The sequence below is a fragment of the Rissa tridactyla genome, chromosome 3 (assembly GCF_028500815.1).
Source record: "Rissa tridactyla isolate bRisTri1 chromosome 3, bRisTri1.patW.cur.20221130, whole genome shotgun sequence".
In the NCBI taxonomy this organism is placed as follows: Eukaryota; Metazoa; Chordata; class Aves; order Charadriiformes; family Laridae; genus Rissa; species Rissa tridactyla.
Window position 1 is genome coordinate 90,649,493 of NC_071468.1, and position 20,157 is coordinate 90,669,649.

The window sequence follows — 20,157 nt, forward strand, 5'->3', positions numbered from 1 at the left end:
CAGTATTGGCTTAGACTGAGATCTTAAGATTGATGATTTTTACCTTCTGGATCACAGCCAGCATAAGCGTTCTAATAACCACCGGCAATTTAACTATCATGATGAGCTAAATTCAACTACAGTAGTTGGAAGAATTAAAAGAGGTAAGGAATCTGACTACATAAGAACGTAGACGACATGAATGACAGACGCCCTACACTTCCGCTCCTTATTCTCAAACATAGGTGTCTGTTAGAGTACCAGTGCCCAGTTGCAAAAGCAATCCAAAGACAAAAGTGAAACATTGACAATGAGTATTTTTAAAAAGGAAGATGAGTAGCCTGGCCTTAATCCTGTTTCATATACGTGTTATTAGCTCCACATTACTGGAGAGCACCGACTCATGGCAAGCAGACTACTACTAATGATGCATGTTTGCTCTATCACAGTGATCCATTAGGGAAGCTGTTGTGTGCTGAAGAACAGGGTCATTCATCCGGGAGATGTGCTTGTCGATACTTCAGGCAGGCCTTCTAGGGTTCTGACTCCTATTTAAGAGAAAAGGGGGGAAAAAAAAAAAAAAAAAAAAAAAAGGATTTTTAATGGTATGAATACATTCTCATCTCCTGTGTCTGTGACCTTCACATTAAAGGTGCCCCTAAACCTGGTCCACACAGCAGCTGAGGATGCATCTCTCTGCAGTACTACCAGACTGAAGCAGTGATCTGGCCAAGTTTATAGAGACGCTCCTCCAGGCCTACAACGGGTTACTTCCCAGGAACAGAGCTGCAGAGAAACTGCTATTTCTGATTGCAGTAGGACATCATCTTTTTCCTAGGACTGGTTATTCAATCTATGAAGCAAGGCAGGCTGCCAAAATAACCTGCTTTTACAGTTCCCTGCTGAGGTTCCCTCCCACTCCTGTCCCTCATGGGGTCCAGAAATAAATGAATTCCTGGCAGAAGAACGCCATAGATAACCAAGAGCTACCGTCCAGGCATGAAACAGTACTACTACCAAACACAGCTATACCTACAGTAGTCAAGGGAAGAAAAATCCTCCCGTCTGATCTACTGCCCAAAGGTGCACCATACAGTCTCTCTGAACAAGTGTTCAGGCTTCCATATGGCAATAAACTCTCCTCTATTATACTGCCCTCAACAGAAAGATGTTATCTGGCTTTGTGTTCTGACCTGTATATATGTGTTTGTTAAAACTGAATTCTTATCCAAAAAGTTAATATAACTCCTCACTGCTCCAGCATGTAAGCATTTTAAAAAGGAATGCCTAATGAATAAATGCTGTCCTGCTTGAGCCATTAGGCTAGGCTGGCTCAGTAAGATGATGTTTTGGTAACATAAACTGCAGATATTCCAGTGAATAAGATCCTAGTTCTGTCTCCTGTTGCTTTCAATTTAGATTGATAATGTGAAGGAGAATGCATTCTCTAAACTTCGCTTATCTGCTGCCTCAAATTAACTTCCATGTATAATGCTTGGTTTCATTTGAAATGCTTTGCTTTTCATGGCAACCATTTCAATTACCTCATTAGCATGAAGTTGATAAGGACAAGGTGCGGATCAGGGCAGTGGCGCATCTGAACACACAGAGTTGTTTCGGTTCAAAAAAATTCAATCTCAATATTTCAAGAATTCCATTAAAAGTTTGGAATTCTACACTGACCTTTGATGCCAAAGTAGGTTTCAGTCCAAGAAAGGCAAAGACAGTGTTGCTCTCCTTTGATTCAAAAAAGCTATCGTAATCCTAAAGAGGAAAAAAAAAAAAGAGATGACTCAACATTTGTATTCATGTTTTCCTCATTGATCTTACCAAACCAGGTACTACACTAAAGGGTGATATGTAATAATGCTCAGGAAAATACTGATACTTATGCATATTTTCCTATGCAAACCTAAAAGCTGTTCTAAACTGCAATGGTATCACCAACTACGATGGCAAAGAAAAACACATAAATTCTCTAACTACGACACCTTTCACCTCTTTATTTGACAGAAAAATACAAACATGGACTTGCATTAAAAGGAAATATATAGTGGCTATATTTTAAAGGGTATTTCATTGCCTAACAATGCAAATAAGTTTCTGACTGGCTTTCCAATTTGCATTTTAGCAAATAAAATACTTCCTAACATGGAAAGCTCCAAGAAGTCATCCTAAGGCAGCTGAACTCCTTATTTCTTCTGTGGTGGAACAGAGACTTCATCATCATTGTATCCTTTGAAATCAGCTATCATATCTCAGCCTTGGACAACCACATACTTAAATATAAAACATTACCATAAAGTAACTTGTTGTACAGAAAGATAAAAAACGAGCCTCATTATCATGATTAAGTTACTTTTAGGTTCCAGCTGCTTAAGATCAGGTTCTGATGTCAATGTGCTACTACTACTTTTACTGATTTGTTTATTGCGTTGGACACCTGCTAATCTTCTCTCATCAGATGAGCTGACCATAATCAGTTTTCAAGGGAAAGAGAGAAAAACGGAACACAGTTTAGAGAATAGATTTGGCAACTGGCAAGAAGCCAAGAAGCTACAGGTTCTTTTCATGGTTTGGCAAAGATTTCCTCTATGACCACTAGCAAACAATAAAGCACCCAGTTGAGAGTCTTTTCCTCCACCACATAACTGCGGAATGGAAATATTAATCCTTATTTAACCACTTCTGACAAGTAAAATACTCTGTAAATGTCAGGAAATTTCAGGTATGTGCTCATCACTACATTGCAATTATCTCTAAATATCTAAGATTAGTAGTTACGCTTAACTTGCAAGCATTCAACAAGAGAAATCCCTTTTAAATATTGACTGTGCACACACATGCTTTCAATACAGAATAGTATCAGGCAGTCTCCATGCCTCCACACACTTCCCATCTGTGTAACAGTCATTCCCAAAGTTAGCACTTTAGCTCCTAACCTCTAATCTCATTGTTACAGTTTCAGGTGCTTTCCCTGAAATTGGACCTCAATTTTTCCCCAAGAGCATCTGCTTTGCACGCTTGTGTCCTTCCACTCCTGCCTTCTCTCGAACCTGTAACCTCACAAACCACCCCACAATCACAGGGGACCATGTAAGATAAAGAGAGGCAGCCCTAACCGAAAAGCAGAAATCTTTCTCTGACCTGGCTATTCTTGGAAGGCCATCATAGGATATACAAAGATTAGGAACCTTCTTTTATCTCCCAACTCATGCCTGGACAATATCCACTTGTGCTTACATTTTGGCTTCTCAAATCCTAGGCAGGAAGTAAAAAAGATCTGAGCAAGCATTCTGCTTCCCAGTATTTCTCTGCATCTTCACAATGCAGTGTGAATCCCTGAACGGCCCTTCATCCCACCTGCCAGACCCAATTATAAGATACACCAAATTATATCCTTGCAGAAGGATGGTTGGTATTTCATGAAATAGCTTTGTAAGGAAAGCGTGTGCTTGTAGATGAAGACTTTACTTCTCTTCATTCTCTTTTTTTTTCTCTCCACCAACGTAAAATAAAAGATTGTTTGGACAGAAAATACATAGTCATCATAGCAAGGATAATATACCTCCCACGAGATCCATAATCTTCCTGCAGATGTGCAGAATTTCTCTGAAACCCTTTATGGTGTGCTAGACAAAGATGCTTTACTAGCATTTCCATAATGAAAATATATACAAATATATACAAACATGAATACAACTGTCCTGGGGAAGTTGCCTAATCATTCAAATAGGCCCAGAAAAAACATTGCTGCACAGCAGCAGTTTCCCAGCCTAACCCTCTGTATTAAAAGCTATATTAAAATGTCTACAGATCCTTTCAGCTTTCATACACATGTGTATCTATATATATACAGAGAGAGCACAGGCATTTCTTTTCTCTGGTTTTCAATTCCATGGTTTTTCTATGTGCGATACATAATTTCCAATGAAATCCACTCACTTCACTGTATGGGAAGAGCCAAGTGTATTTGCTTTCACTGCCAGGGGAACGAAACACTTCAAGGAACAAAACAGTTCTGGAGCAAAGGAAGGTAGAATCTCCTGCGATGATCAGCATCATAGATGGGAAAACAGACTTTGCAGACAGATGCTGCTTACCATTATGAGCACAGAACTATTACTGTTACTGTTTAAAATGCTAACATATGAAGTTTTAAGTTCCCTCACTGTTAATTTTAGGTACGGTCTGTTCTACCTAACTTTGAAATTAAACATATAATTAAACAGAGGAAATAGCCACTTTTACATTAAATTAAAAACTCACTGAACTGACGCTAACTTCTGAATTAACATAAATTTACATTTAATAGCCAGAAAGTAAATCCAAATAAAATAGACAGATCTCACAACTAAGCCACGGCATAAACTGAAACAGTATTGAAAGCAACCCCAACAATGCCATGGATTAAAAAGGGATGATGTAATCACTGAATACCTAGAGGAGTAATCAGTAATACTGAAGCTCTGCAGAAGGGTGTTTGATTAAGCCCTTGACCTTTACAAATGAGACTTGAAAAACACATGGATGCTCTTAAACCTGAAAAAGGTCCGGCCTGACTCTGCTAAAGCAGATGAAAAGCCAAGAGGGACACAAGCTATGTAAGCAACCACCACCTGTGAAGACAGCGCCTGATCTAACTGAGAAATAACCTTAATTTTCTCCACCTGGGGTCATCTACAAGTGAGTCACGCTATCTCTGGAGCTGAAGGTAGGGGAGCAGTGGATGAGTACAGCCCACAGTGAGAAGAACAAGGGCAACGTTCCCCCCTCCTTAATATCAGGGCGGGTCTAAATTGCCTTAAACTGCTCGTTATGGCCCTGTAAACTCTAAGCCGCCAACCTGGTGGCAGGCAGCTATTGTGAGCGTTTCTGCAGCAGCATGGCTCAAGACAGACATGATTTTCACTCCCTGCCAGGAGTGCCCTTTCTTCCTAAGCACACAGAACCCCCAGACACCTGTTTGTCTCACCAGTTTGTCCAAGGAAGGCTCTCTGTTTGTTCAGGTGAGTCATCATCTCTCATCACTGTTTTCAAGTGCTGGGGTTCTCCTGAAGTGTCTTAATCCCAGTACTTCAATTAGCTCTAAAACCATCACTACCCTAAAACCATGGTTTTTTTCACTCTTTGTTAATAAGTCGGAAAGAAAAACAGGGCAGGGAAAGATTCACAGCCTGAAAATAATGTCATCAGAAATAACGCTGCATTCCTGGCTCTGAGAGTGACTTTCTGACTCAGCTAATCCACCAATATCTATGAACATCTGTTTACCTTAGCGTCTGTAAAGTAATTTAAGACTTAATCATAAAAAGCTTTCTTCAAGTGCTAGTTACCAATTTTTACTTCCAGAAGTACCCAGGCCTGATTTAATATGTTTTTTGCACATTTTTAGATTATCAAACCTGGATTCACTTACTGAAAAAACTGTGAAGGTTAAACAGTGAGCTAAACTGAGTAAGCGTATGTTTGAAAGAGCACAAAGCCTAGCGGATTGATTCATTTTAAAAGGAGCAGAATATTTAATAACCACAAGAAATTATCCACCAGAAGCAATCTCCCCGATGTTTTGAAATATCTGCATTGCAAAACATATTAAAATGCAATTGACAGTGTCATGGGGGATGGGAGGAAGAAGCATCCTGCTTTTAGATAAAGTAGCAGTAAAATTTTAAATAGGAGAATTTTCCCACTAATCTCTGCAATGAAAATACATGATCCCAAAATATTCAAATGTGAAAAAAATGTTATAAAAATGCATAACAGTCCAATAAAAGTTGAAAGAAATCAGTTTAGTATGGTAGTTTCTTAAGAGATTTTTGAGAAGCATGATCTCAAGGAATACGACCTCAAGGACTCATCCGCCATGCTTTGGAATGTGGTAGTAGTTCAAAGTGGGCATCCCTGGCTTTCCCTGTAATACAGCCGAGACAACAGATGTTCCAAAAACCTCTTCCCTTTCACCTTACCTTTATAAGGAGACAGTCTGTGCAGATTTGAGCCACATGTAAAGACACTAAATCCACAGGTGAGGACATGAAAATTATTGTCACATAAAGAACATCCCACTGCTGCCAGCAGTCGATGCAGAGGCAGAAGAAGGAAACTGGTGCCAAGCTCAGTGGAAGCTGAGAGCTCCATACAGAGGCAAGAGAGCAACTCGCTTGCGAGCCAATGGCTTCCACTTGGAAAAACTCTGTGGGACACCCTGCCTCCCACAGATGAAGAACACCACCATCCGCTGGTTTTGGCAAGGCAAGAGTTCTCTGTTCTTCACCACCAGTAGCAAGTTACTACAGTCCCCTTGTCACTGTCCCAAGCAGCTCTACCAAGCCAGCGGGCACCGTGGCTTTGCTGGCATCCACTGAGCAATGCTGTCTCACCCCTCTGCAGGGAAGTGGCACCCACCGGTGCCCTAGAGGCACATCACTTCCATAGCTTTGTTTTCAAAATTTGAATCCTTGCAGTCTATCCTGAAACTAAAAGGTGCTGTGGTTGCTTTGCACCTCTTTAAAACCAGGTTAATCAAAGACAGGAGAACTCTCTTAAAGTCTAGATTATGCAGAAATCCCAACAGCCAACCACTGCCCAAATGCTACAGTAAACTAAGAGCAGCTCAGTCTTGGTGGACAAGCCCTCAGGAAATCTGGATTTAACTCCTCATTATGACACAAATATCTTGCATCCTTCTGGCATTCATGTGGGTTTTATGTCAATTTACTCCAGTAGGAAAACTGTTGGTCCTTGGGAATTCTCTCCACCTCAGAAATCCCACTTCCAGGGTAGCTTCTCCTTCTTTCACAGCAACTGCCAAGTTCACAAAGCTCAACTTGGCTAACAGCAGTGGCTGTATCCCAACTGTGATGCGGAGACCTTAGGTGTGCTGTATTCCTGGTGCTCGGAAAGGAGATCACTGTAGTGACGTGATTACAGACACTGCCATAATTAATTTGGCCTAGCATTTTGTTCAGCAGGTACACTGAAGCTTGTTTAAATAAACACTGTCACTGCTGGGAGAAACTATTTACTGCACACCAAAGTTAAAAGTGGCAGGACTGCAGTTCAGCATAAATAATTATTTGTGCTTCAAGGAATATAACACAAGCGTGATGGCATTGGGTCAAAGTAAAACATTAACACAAAGTAGACTGCATTTACAATTAGCAATTATACAGTCACTGTCAATCCATTACTGCAACAGAGATTAGGAAAACATTGCATCTAATGAAGTTTCAGAGACAGTAACTGTGAATAAAATTCCTCCCAATAAGTCTCTTTAAAAGAGCAAGTTGGCTTTGTCGCTGTTTGCTTTTAGTTTGCAAAAAGTGAAAAGTTACACATATCAGACAAGTCCTTATTGCTTACCACACCAAAAAGCAGAAAAATAAGGAATCCGTCCAAATGTAGCTTGCACTGCTTTTTAAACAGGTTTTTTAAAAGGCACTAATTATTGGGCAGCCCTAAAAGATAAGCCTATTGGAATGCTATTCGAATTTGTTTCTCTTTGGCAACAATTTTTTTCAATATATGATTGTGATCTCTTCATTCTTATAAAAGGGGCAAGGTAATTGCTTTTACAATTTATAATGGTGAACTCATAACTTAGATGCATTGAGTCAGCACTGTGCTGCTGAGTTAAACCGTACGCCATTGAGAACGAGCTGTTAGCATGCCTCCTGAAAAGGGCAGTCCAGTTCTCCACGACAGATGACATTCATTTACTGATCTGATTAGGATTACAATGGAAAGCTCTTACTCAGCACAGCTCTCCTTGGAGAATGAGTGTGTGTGCATGTCTGAGTCTTTTTTTAATATTATATAAATACAGAAAAATAAGAGGATCTTGTCTGCACAACACAGGACAGTCTAAACATGAGATTTCAATTAGCTAACCCTCTGATAAGATCTCTGCACAGGATTTTTAAAGAGCTTATACAATTGACTCTACAAAGCAACCTGTTACTCCTCTCCTAAGGGCCAGATGTTTATTTCGGTAATCTGCAAAAACAAAGGCTTTAATAAAAGCGAGGCAGATGTCAGCAACAGCTCTATTGTTTGAAGAGTACATGACAAACTCGGGCTGATGTGATGTTTGCCATTCATTCAGCAACCATGACGGGGCACACAGACATCAACTCTTTAAGAACCAATAACCCCCACCTCTAAGACAGGGAGTCAAAGTGCAGGAGGGCTTCCCCCAGCGAAGCACTGAAGACCTCAAACCGGCACAGTGCCCACCTGGACCAGGGGAACATGCAGGGGGAGTTAGTGTCAGAATCAGTAACTACTACAGACGATAACAGGTGCCACCTCCCGCTTCTGTGCACCTTCCAGCTCATCATATTATTTTACAAGTTGTTTGGATAAGAATTTTATCAAATCAGACCGTGATGGGAGTTTGAGAGAGGAAAGGCCTGAAACATCAGGGAGTTAACTGTACTTATCCTTTTAAATGAAATCATGGCTCAGAAACATAAACTGACCGTGCTGCACAGAAGCTCTGCATACACAGGTTTTAACTTGGATGTGTTTTAAGGCAGATGCAAGTTTACAAGGGACATAACAACCACATTGTTGGTTGGTTTTCCTTTTAGAATGTTTTACTCATATCAATATTAGGTGACATGTCAGAGAACTAAATGAAATATGGATTTCCCCCTTCCGTTTGTTTATTTTAGGAATGGGACACTGTCAGAATCATCTTTCCACCTTTCCTTTGTTTTCTGTGGTTAATTCAGAGAAGAACAGAAATGTGAATCTACTAAAGAAAGAGGAAAGCCACGCTAATTGTAATGGCACTGCAATGTATTAACAGCATTTTTACTTTTACTTATAAATGGATTATAACTTCTTTATTTTGAAAGTGTGTCTTAGAACATAATCATATTGGCACAATCACAAGTGAAACAGTGGTGCCAAAAAAAAAAAAAATATCTTATTTCATCCTGCATCCATATGCTGTGCAATACTCTGTGCCCTCAAAGTATTACTTTCCCCTAGTAAGTTTTCTTACCCTTACCGCAGTATATTTTAATAGACCAGGCCCTTTAGAAGACTTTAGCGAAAGTAGTTATGACGCCTTCAACAATAAACCCCTTCTCCCCAAGAAAGTATGGCACAATAGGAAGTTTCCATTCCATGCAAAGGAGAATTAGGATCCCAAACACAAGTACTAGTAGCTTCTGTCACACTTAATGATTATCCATAAGTTCTGCAGAACATCAATGTAACAAATACAAAAATCTAAAAGACAAAAAAATGGTGCTATTTTCTACTATCTCCTGTAAAAGTGACAATTCTAATTTTATACTGGTCACCTTTAAATGTTTTAAAATACATAATCAACTGATATAATTATATTTAAGAAATAGAGCGTCTAAAACCAGAGTAAGTTATATCCAGACATGTATCAAATATTTGACAGCTATCATCTTTATATGATGGGATGGTTTACAAGAAAATGTCTGCTACTTCACCTCAAACAGCTATTCGTGAAGTTTAGAAAGCAGAGAGGAAAGAGCCCAAATAAAAACTGCGGTGCTGAGCAGGCATGTACTCTCTCCACTACAGGGTAAACAGCAGCACTGAGACATTACTGATATCAGTTCTAATGGCTCTGGGGAAGATAAAATTCTTGGATTATTTTATTTTTACTGACTTGTGGAGTTTCTATTTTTTAAGGTCCTACACCGGGCAGGCTGACTGCTCTACACTTAGCCTCTGGTACCACACTTCCTTTTATTAAGCATGTATCACACAGAACTGAAGCTCTTTGCCTCCAGACACAGAAAAGCAGTGGAGAAGTGGACAGCAAAAGCATAGGCATAGCCTGTAAATTACAACCATACAGACCTTGTGGATGGTCTGAACAGTATCTTGCCAATATGCAGAAGACACATGGGCAGGGGTTGCTTTCCAACACCAGCTTTGCCTTCTACTTTCCTTGCTTGAGAAAAAGGGGCTTAATCAGGAAGATAAACAGTGCTGTGTCACTGCCCCCAAGTCACTCACGTTCAGCCTAGGGTCTGTGGACATCTGTGAGCCACAAACTGCTCCAGTGCAACTGCAAAAGGTAATTAAGAACAATTTCAAACAAAGAGCTTAAAATGGCCATACAGGAAGCTCTACGTCTGATGGAAAAACTAATTAATCAAGAAAGTTTCAGCATCACCAATCATTAACAGCTGTTATATGATTTCTGAGCAATTCATACTTTTATCTAGTGAGATTATCCCTCTTCTAAAGACAGACCCCAACCACCAAGATGCTAAGTGAGTTGGGTAAGACAACTCCAAGGGTGCAGGGAACTGAATGTGGACTTGCTGAATACCAAATTACCCTCACAACGGCCCTAGCTCCTGAAGTAAGCACACTACAGCAGATGTGCTAAGGTGAATTCTGCCACATTGCTTAAGGATCTAGAGAGACAGAGTTCAAGCTCTCCGTATCTGTAGGCACAACAATAATGACAAACTCTTCAACGACAGGCCAGGGCAGAAACTCTGAGGTGGCCTTTAGCCAGTTTTCTTAAATCTTCCGTCTCTTACGAGTGAGTAGTTACTGATTTGTCATTTGACACGTATAAAAAAGGAAGAAAAAGAAATGTATATGAATCTTTCCAGGATCTTTAAAAAAAAAAACATTAGAGACTGATACTTAACAGTGCAAAGAAATCAGTGTCACAGTAATTGCCTGTGCACTGAATAGCTTCCCAAGAACACTGCACCTCTTTCAGCAGCCTATTTTATTTCTTTCTTGTCTATAGACCTCCACTGTTTTGATGGAGTTGATACCCATATATTACATTTCAGCGAAGGACAATAAATCTCATGTATCTCCATTTCTACTCCTGGCCACTAGGCACTCTACCAGGACTTACCCTAACACTCTAAACCATCTAAGCAGTGTCCAAGAAAAAAAAAAAAAAAGGTTAAAAAAAAATTCGGCCTGCTATGTAAATATTTTCCCCATCAGCTCAAACTCCCACCTGGAAACAGATTTCTTTTTAATTTTGGTTGGCCTAAATTTCAGACGATCTCACATCAATAGCAGATTTCTGCATATAAAACTGTCAGTATCTCAAAATGCTAATTTACAGCTTTGTAAGGTTAAAATTAAAGTGCAGTTTCACTGCCAAGTGGAGATTTCCAGTCTTCTGAAAGATCCAGGAGTCACTTTTAGTCTAAGAAGTGTTGTGTATTCAATTGTGGAGATTTCAGAGAAAGTGGAAGAGGGAGATGTGAGGCACAGGCGTAATTTTCAGACATCGCTTTTCCAGCATTTCTCGCTTTCTGCTTTAAGAACTCTCCATGTCCAGTGTTCTGGCTACTGCAGATCCTGTTTGGATAACATTTTCTCACCTACTATGTGACAAAGCTAGAGCCCTAGCTGGGGGCTGCAAATTCCACTCTGGAAGCCACATGCTTAAAATTCAGGCATTTCAGTGCTTGGCATTGTGCTACAGTCCCTTTGTGAATCTGGCCCTAATACACCAATCTGCAGTGATCTCTCCATCTGTCTGGACTTTCCATTATCTGTGTAAAAAAGGTAACATAGGTAATAAGTAAGGATGAGTAATCATTTGTTCATTATTTTAGTGTTTTTAACCTGCAGGATACTTAATAGTTAGTATTATGTTGTGTCCTAGCAGCAGTACTTTAGAAAAATCTGAATAACTCACATGCAAAATCACTGATCTGGCTGTGTATAAAATAAATTCACAATGAGAGGCAGAGCATTTAGAAATTTTTCTGTAACCTTGAAAGCAAAGGATTTAGTTAGCGAAAACTTAGAAAACAAACTACAGTCTTCATGTTTTTACTGGGTCCAGCTGGGATGGAGTTAAGCTTCTTCACAGCAACCCCTCTGGTGCTGTGTTTTGTATCTGTGACTAAAACAGCTTTGATAACACACCAATGTTTTGGCTATTGCCAAGCAGTGCTTGCACTGCATCAAGGCCTTCGCTGTTTCTCACTCTTCTCCCCCAGAGAGTAGGCTGGGAGTGGGCAAGAGATTGAGAAGAGACACAGCTGGGACAGCTAACCCCAGCTGACCAAAGGGATGTTCCATACCAATAACATCATGCACTTAAAAAAACGGGGAGCGCTTGTCTTCGAAGGTAGCCATTGCTCAGAGACTGGCTGGGCATCGGTCTGCTTTTGGGAGATGGTGAGTGATTGCATTTGTATCACTTGGGTTTTTTATCTTTCCTTCACTTATTAAGCTGTCTCTATCTCAACTCATGAGTTCTCTTGCTTTTGCTCTTCCTATTTTCCCCACTGTCCTGCTTAGGAAAATCAGGGGGAGCCAGCAGCTGTGTGGTTGCTGGCTGGGATCAACCCACAACAGTCCTTTTTGGCTGCTGAACAGGGACTCAAAAAGCTTCAAGATAACGACAGATTTCATCAGAGTGTGCTAGACTGAATTTACAGCTGTTATACCTGTTCAGCTGTTACTTGTTACTTGTTCAGTGTTACTTTGTGTTGCTGGTCATGATGTTGACTCTCTTGTTCTTGGTGCCGATCAGTTTTTTTCTCTCAGTTGCTCTATTTCTTGCTCCTTTTCTTCATGTATGTCAAACTCAAGAGCTTGTTGATGGCTGTTTTCAGCTTTTGCTGTTTGCTTTGCTGTTCATCACTTTCTTTTGCTTTGCCTGGGAAAGCCATGATAAAACTATTGGCCTTGAGCCTAATCTGGTATTTGGCCCCTGCACTGCTGCCATCCCAGTACTCCAGGAATCATCTCATGGAGACAATTAGCAATTACACCTTTTTCCTCTTCCGCTCTGGGAGGCCCTTTGTGAAGTAAATGAAGAATGGCATCTTCTTCTCCTCCAGGACAGAGGTTTCAACCCTTGTTGCAATGGCCCTTCAGTTTCTTGAACATTCCAATGCAACCAGAAGGTTGTATTGGTGCATGCAGTGACACCGATTTTGGCTTTTCGTAAAGCTAACCAACCAGCTGGGAATGCCACACAGGAACATGCCCTGAGGCAGCCAATTCCCAGGTGGCAAGGTGTAGAGGAGAACTGGGGCAGGAGTCTAGAACAGTTTTCACCTCCGATGGTCTGGGACTTCTGAACAGACGTGGAATCCTGTTGAATTGTCAGAATACTTGAAGGACGGATGCCTTGCATATACCATAAAGACACAACTTCCGGCAATGGGGTAGGCCTATGCCTATGCTCAAAGGAATGAGAAGGTCTCTGTATCTGAGGCCACACAAACAGATACTGGGGATAAATCAGAAATTCAACCTTCAACTACAGCAGTTGTTCCTGCAGTCAAGAAGAAACAATGTAAGCACAGTTAGTAAAGGAGATAGAAGCTCCTCCTAAGGGAGAGCAGGAAGAAGAGATCATGGACTGTCCAGAAGGCAGACATGTCCAAGCATCACCCAAGGAGGTAACTCATGCCAAAGAGGCCCCACTGTATAATAAATAACCAGAAACTGAAAAACAATATGCCCTATTTACTCATGGGCCCTGTCATATTGTGGGAAAACAATGGAGATGGAAAGCTGCTGTGTGGAGTCCCACAAGACAAGTCACAGAAACTGTCACAGGCAAAGGCAAATTAAGCCAGTTTGCAGAACTGAAAGCCATCCAGCTGGCCCTAGACATTGCCTAAAGAGAAAAGCGTCCAGCACTCTATCTCTTACACTGACTCACGGATGGCGGCAAATGCCCTGTGGGGGTGGCTACAGCAACAGAAGCAGACTAACTGTCAGCACAGAGGTAAGCCCATCTGGTCTGCTGCATTGTGTCAAGACGTTGCTGCCTACATAGAGAACCTCATTGTAAAAGTACATAGATACTCACATGCCCAAGAGCCGTGCAACTGAAGAACACCAGGCTGCCAGAATTGAAATGGCTAAGGTGGACCCAGACTGGGAACATAAGGGTGAGCTATGTTCCCGAAGGAGAAAAGGGAGGCAAAAGGGCTGGGGAAATTATTAACAAATTCTGAGAGACGGTGTCCAATGTACGGACAGGACAGCAAAACCACATAAACACCCCAAAATAGCCGTCTGAACAGTGATGTTATCATATCATAAACAGATATCGCACAGGACAGCAGAATGATAATCCTCATCCCTTTTCCAGACATGGTAAACAGCATCGCAGGGAGTACATAAGCCATATAGGAATTTATGTAACACAGCCATGAGAACAAACCAAGCAACATGATGACCAGTGACTACTTACCTAATAAAATAAATGCATACAAAAAAAACCCAAAACCGTTTTTTCCACGTTCTAGTTGGATTCTGTCGTTATCTCAACCCTTTGAGCCCCACGTTGGGCGCCAAAAAGGACTGTCGTGGTTTAGCCTCAGACGGCAACAAAGAACCACGTGCCGCTCGCTCGTGCCTTCCTAATACAGGAAGAATCCTAAGAAAAGGCAAGACTCTTGGGTTGAGACAAAGGCAGTTTAACAGAACAGCAAAGGGAACAGGCAAACAACAACAACAACAACAACAACAACACGGATAGGGGAATATACAAACGCGATTACGGAACCGCCGCTCCCCGCTCGCCGGCCGGCCCCGGGACGCCCCAGCCCGCTTTTAAGCAGCAACTTCCTGCCCCCTCCCCCGGCAGCTCAGGGTGGGCGTGGCTCACATGGCATGGAATACCAGGAAAAGTTAACCCTATCCCCACCGGAACCAGGACACTCAATGGGCCCACGACACATCAGGACACCTAGAAAAAGATGCAATGTATAGATGGGCTCATGATCGAGGGGTGGACTTGACCCTTGAAGCCATTGAGCAGGTTATCCATGAATGCGAAACATGTACCATGATCAAACAAGTCAAGTGGGTAAAGCTTCTCTGCTGTGGGGAGAACAGTGGTTGGGAAAGAGAGCGTGGGTTGCTCATCCCTCAGGAAAAGGCAAACCCGTTTGTGGGGTTCCTTTTGCCGAAGGGCCAGGGTGCACTTGGTGGGTAATGAAAGAGGATGGAGAAACCCGGTGTGTACCACAAGGACATTTAACCTTGGGGTAAAACAATCCATGATTTGAATTGTACGCCATAGCTGTATGTCAAAGTACTACAGCAGGAGCCACTCAAACGAACTGAGGAAGAGCCTTGTAAGGAACCAGGCAAGATGCAACTGGTTTCAATGTCCAGCAACCCAACCCAACACACCAGGCTCCTATTAAAGCTGTATTGCTCCTTTTTTTTTTCTTTAATCTTTTCCAAAGTATCTCTGCTTTTCTTTATGCAAAGTGCAGGATTTCCCTCTCCAAACTTGTACTTGGCAGTAACATTTCCTTACTCTTACATAGCACTAACTAGAGTAACTAGAGCAAGGCAATTGTAGTAAGTTCAGATTTATACTACTGTAAATTAGAAGAGCAAGTTCATGTGTCTGATTTGTCTGAAATGTAGACTCTCTTCTCACATACTTACAATGTTATAGCAATGTCACTAAGATGAAACAACAGATTGTAAAGTCATAAAAATAGATAAATTATCATAGTGTCAGTGCTATGACATAGCACTGGATAATCAGTAAGATGATTTGTGTCCTTGTGTGCTCACAGCTCTTATCTTGTTCACAGGAAATAAAAATGGTTGTTGCCGAGTACTTTATTTCAGAATCCATTAGCAGAACTTGTTACTGAAAGATTGGAGAGTGCATCTCAGAAGACTGAGAAAAGGAAAAGACAGATCAATAATCATATTTGAGATTACACAGATCCAGAAAAATTTCAAGGTTTTGCTCACATTTCAAAATATGGAGTTTGTCTGTTGGTACCAGAAGGAACCCTGCTCCTGGTACTCTTTATTTTGTGAACCAGTAAGCATCAGTCATCTTTTTGTACCTTTCTCCCCTCTTATATCAGCTACCGCATGTTCGAATGGCTGACAACAACCCCTTTTGGATACTTACTGAAAACACTGAAGATAAACTTCCTCTAATACTGCAGTTACATTCTGAAAAGCGATTATTTCAAGCGGTAATGTCCTAGCTAGAAAAATCTATTCTGAGACACTACCTTTGTGCTCATTGCTGAGGTTTTCTACTAAAGCAAAAATGGGGAGAGGAAAAAAAATGCTTTTACTAACACAGAAAAAACAGTAGGGCTATGAACATGACACGGAGTCATGGCTCGTATACCATATCCTTGTGAACATCTATTGAAATAACTTGAACAAAATAAAAAGTGCACCTGTTTCGCTTTGCCTTCTCTAGGCCTCATACATTTAGAGGAACAGCAATGGATCTGACCAGTTTGTGTTTTAAGTAAGTCTGTATTGTCAGTAACAGCGTATAAGCCACAATGAGTACATAGGCAGCTTTCTGGTGAGGCTGTAGAACTGGCAGGCAGAAGAACAGACAGTGTTCATTAATACAGCAAATTGGATTAAAAATTGCCCCGACACAAATCAGGAACGATAAGCCACAATTTTCACTAACTCAACTAACAGAAAACTCACTGAGTATTTTTTTCAGTTTAAGTTATTTAATAGTGATTTTTATTACTATTATTTATGTCAAGATAAACATATGAAAACACCCGTTGTGGAAATGACAGACAAGTTGTGCAATGTCTGCTAATTTCATCTAATTGTGATATTTTAACTCCCTTTCCAGCACTGATCTCCTTTGCCTCCTACCTAATGTTTTGCTTCCACTCTATTATCTAAGTACTTCATTAACTAATGCAGTAGCCTAACTGATGAATGTTGGAGATCCTGCATATAGTTATTCCTTCATCCTAGAACATACAGTTCCTTTCAAAGCATGTTGGCTCTTTAAAGATGTTCATGCAGGCAGTGAGGTCTAGTAATAGGATTAACTCCGCTCAACCAAAACAGCTATCAGCTGAGCAGTCAGATTAACAAGATCATCTCACATGTTGCATGACATCTTCTTTGCTAATTCCAAACAGCAATTTCCAAGACGAGGTTAAAACATGCTATAAAGACAAGATGAAATGGTAAGAAACAACAGCTTAAAACATTGTATTTCCCAGGCAAACTAAAATCACACAGAACAACATAAATGTTATTTGTAAGTGAGGGGCTGCTCCACAAGTGAAGGTGAAAATCCCTTCCACATCCCAGAAATGCTTCTTTAACTGACATTTCTTACCCAGAAGTAGAAAAATATTATTTATACTGCCGAGGCGAACAAGTAAGGCGAATATAAAACATATGGGAGGGATGTTAAATACCTCACTTCAAGAAGCCAGCTAGATGCTGCACCATACCCAATCTGTTGCAGAGGATCCTAAATCACTTGTTATATGCCTCCTATATTAAGCTAACAACTGCGCTGCAGTTGACAGGTTCTCAGCAGATCTGAATGATCCATCAGCCAGAAGCAGCTTGGTTACAGCACTGTAGATTCTGGCAGGGACTGAGTTAGAACCAGCTTGGATGTATCTCCACCACGTTGTAGTCAGAAACCCACACAATACCCACGTTTACTCTGGTCCAGCTATCTTAACTACAGAGACTCTCTTCCCCATTTAATTCTCCAACTGAATTCACAGATAAACCTTACCCAATCACTTCCCGAAGCAGCCAGGCTGGCACATCAAACCTCCCTTTCTGCATCAGCTAGTCTAACAGGTACCTCAAACCTGCCTCATAAAGGATGTACAAGTCACATGGTTGAAATATAAAAAGATACAGCAAGGCAAAGAGGTGCTGTGTAAAAAGACCAGCTGTGGTCTTTTTACAACATTTTGTTCAAAGTTGAATGAAAGTTCTGGGACAGTTCTCCCAGACTACAACAGTGTCCAAGCCTCGGAGCTGCAGTGTACCATGCTGGCTAAGCAAGGGAGTAAAACATTCATATGGTGCCATTCTTTACATATCAAAGGCTGCAGTTTCAGCTTCGCACTAGCAGACGGAGAAGTTATTGTAGCTTACATCATCCGAAAGAACAGTCCACCCACCAATCTGTTGTCAGACTCACAGGCTCTCATGCTTAGCAGTTTTTCGGCAGTGGAATACAAGTCTCAAGCTGCTTTGCTTCAGGGAAAACTAAAACTGTTCTACAATTTAAAAAGCAAATGGTTTTTATTTATCCTAGAGACTGAAGCACATAAATGCTCTCTGACCATAAATGAAATTTACACTTTGACAGCAGCAGAGAAGGAGCTTAATTACAACGACAATATAAATCAGTCTAGCCAATGTTCTCATTTACTATGCCAAAGATTTCCTTCTGAATTTTTATGCTTGAACTAGACCCAAGTAGCAAGAAAACCATAAATCCCCAGCTTATAGTGGGGTTTCACAAGGGATTTGACCATCAACAGCTTGTACATGAAGCATGTGACATTACAAATTCTTACTTTTGTGGAGGGAATCCACCAGCTGAAGATAACTTTAGGATTTACAGATGAATGATCTGAATTTTCACTGTATGATCATCACCCGCTCCTATCGCCCCAGTCTGTCACCATTAATTCAGATACTACTAGAGAAAGCTCAACAGCAACGCCCAGCTTTTTAAATAGCCCACAGGGTATACTAATATATCAGCCGTTAACAACCGTAACAGCTACTTACTCCACAGTACCGATCATCACTGAATATCTGTGGTGGCAGTGGATTGCCTTGCGCAGGCTGCCTATCCTCAGGAATATTTTTATACATCCATTGTCTTTTCTCCTCTGACATTGTGATATCCACTTCTTCAAACTCTATGCGATTGGCTTCCAGAAACCTCACCACATCTTGCTGCCTCTTCTTTATCTAGATGAAAGAAAATTAAAAAAAAAACAAACAAAACAATACTCAGAGCAAATCCACCATAACTCAGACGTGCTTACAAACCTGAGATCATTCCTCCTCTCCCGTCCCACTTTCATGGGATGGAAAGTCACAGACTAAGGAAGATAAAGGAGAACATATTTTTTTCAGTTTTAAATTCATAAAAGTTAAACACTGTTGTTTATTTACAAGTTGGCAAAGGTTATACTTCCTCACCTCATTTCTAGAAAGCTGTCTCTTTAGTTAAATTGGGGGAATTTCAGCCTTTACAGTCGAAAGATGCTTTAAAAAAAAAAAATCTGCATGGGACTTCAGAAGGAGGAATTAAAAGAGGCAGCTTGTTTTCAAAGTCATTAGGGCCTATATTTTTTAAATATACAGGCACCACTTACCAAGGTAAGCAACACGGCAAGCCCCAGAAGAATCTAATCCGTTAAGTGTTCATTGAGATAAACATGTTGGTACAGCTAAAAAAAAAACACCTCAGCTACACACATTTTTGTTTTCCTAGACACCTACACGTCTTTTAAAAATGCAGCTTGATGGTTCCCTGAACAAGGCTTGTTGAATCTTTAATTAAGAGTGTCTGTCTGCATAATACACATGCCTAAAAATAAGCATGATCTCATCTCTTGAAAATTAACTTCACTGCAAAAAAAATGTATGAGGTTTGTACTAAATGTATGGGGTTTCTGCCCCTCAAGGAGATCATCATCTTTATACAAAAGCCTAACAGAGGCCGAACACTGGCCTCTTTTTAGCTCATTGTAGCTAACTAAGATCAACCCTTAACAGCTAGCTGGGCTTCAAGCAGATACACTCGGGTGAAGACTACTTCTCCCTCAAATAGCACTTGATATCAAGATAGCAACCTTTGAAATGAAAGTCTGTAGGGCCAAGGAAAGCCACCTGGGCTCATTCAGCTAGGTCTGCTCTGTGTTCTCGTCAGTCCATATTGTACTTTTTGCATCTACTTAATGAAACTAATTCTTTCAGAAAGGAACTATAAAATATATGCTGTATTTTTTTACAGTTATCATCAACAGCGTTATTTGAAGAAAAAAAATAATACAGCTTTAATATTTTTACAGTATTCCTGGAGTGTCAGATCCACGCAGTTGCTGACTGGCATAAAGCCCAGGTGGATGAATCATGCCTTTGGGTATCATATGACCTAGATACTATTTGGAAATCAGAGAATTTTTAAAGTGCATGTGCTAGTTGTTATTGTCACACAACCCATTCTGTCTACCTAAATGCACCACAAAGATACATAACTTTTGGAGGTAAAGCTGATGGAATCATTGTTTCCTTGAAATAAGAGGGTAACCATCCCAAGAAACTGCAAAGACAAAGCTCCTTGATTACTGTCTGTCTTAAGAAGTGGGCTGCATAATAAGTTTGTGTCTGTTATGGTTTGAGGAACCCACAACAATT

At 40.7% G+C, this 20,157-nt stretch overlaps 1 protein-coding gene across 1 annotated transcript in view; it reads right to left on the reverse strand.

The window, feature by feature from the left end:
* Nucleotides 1-276: 276 nt before the first annotated feature.
* Nucleotides 277-20,157, reverse strand: part of SH3BGRL2 (SH3 domain binding glutamate rich protein like 2) — a 42,434-nt gene continuing 22,553 nt past the window's right edge. Inside the window, exons 3-5 of the mRNA XM_054196487.1 lie at nt 18,517-18,702; nt 1,663-1,743; nt 277-527 (exon numbers count right to left, since the gene is read on the reverse strand). Of these exons, the coding sequence (XP_054052462.1) occupies nt 513-527; nt 1,663-1,743; nt 18,517-18,702 (282 nt within the window). The 3' untranslated portion in view covers nt 277-512. The remainder of the gene's footprint in view (nt 528-1,662; nt 1,744-18,516; nt 18,703-20,157) is intronic.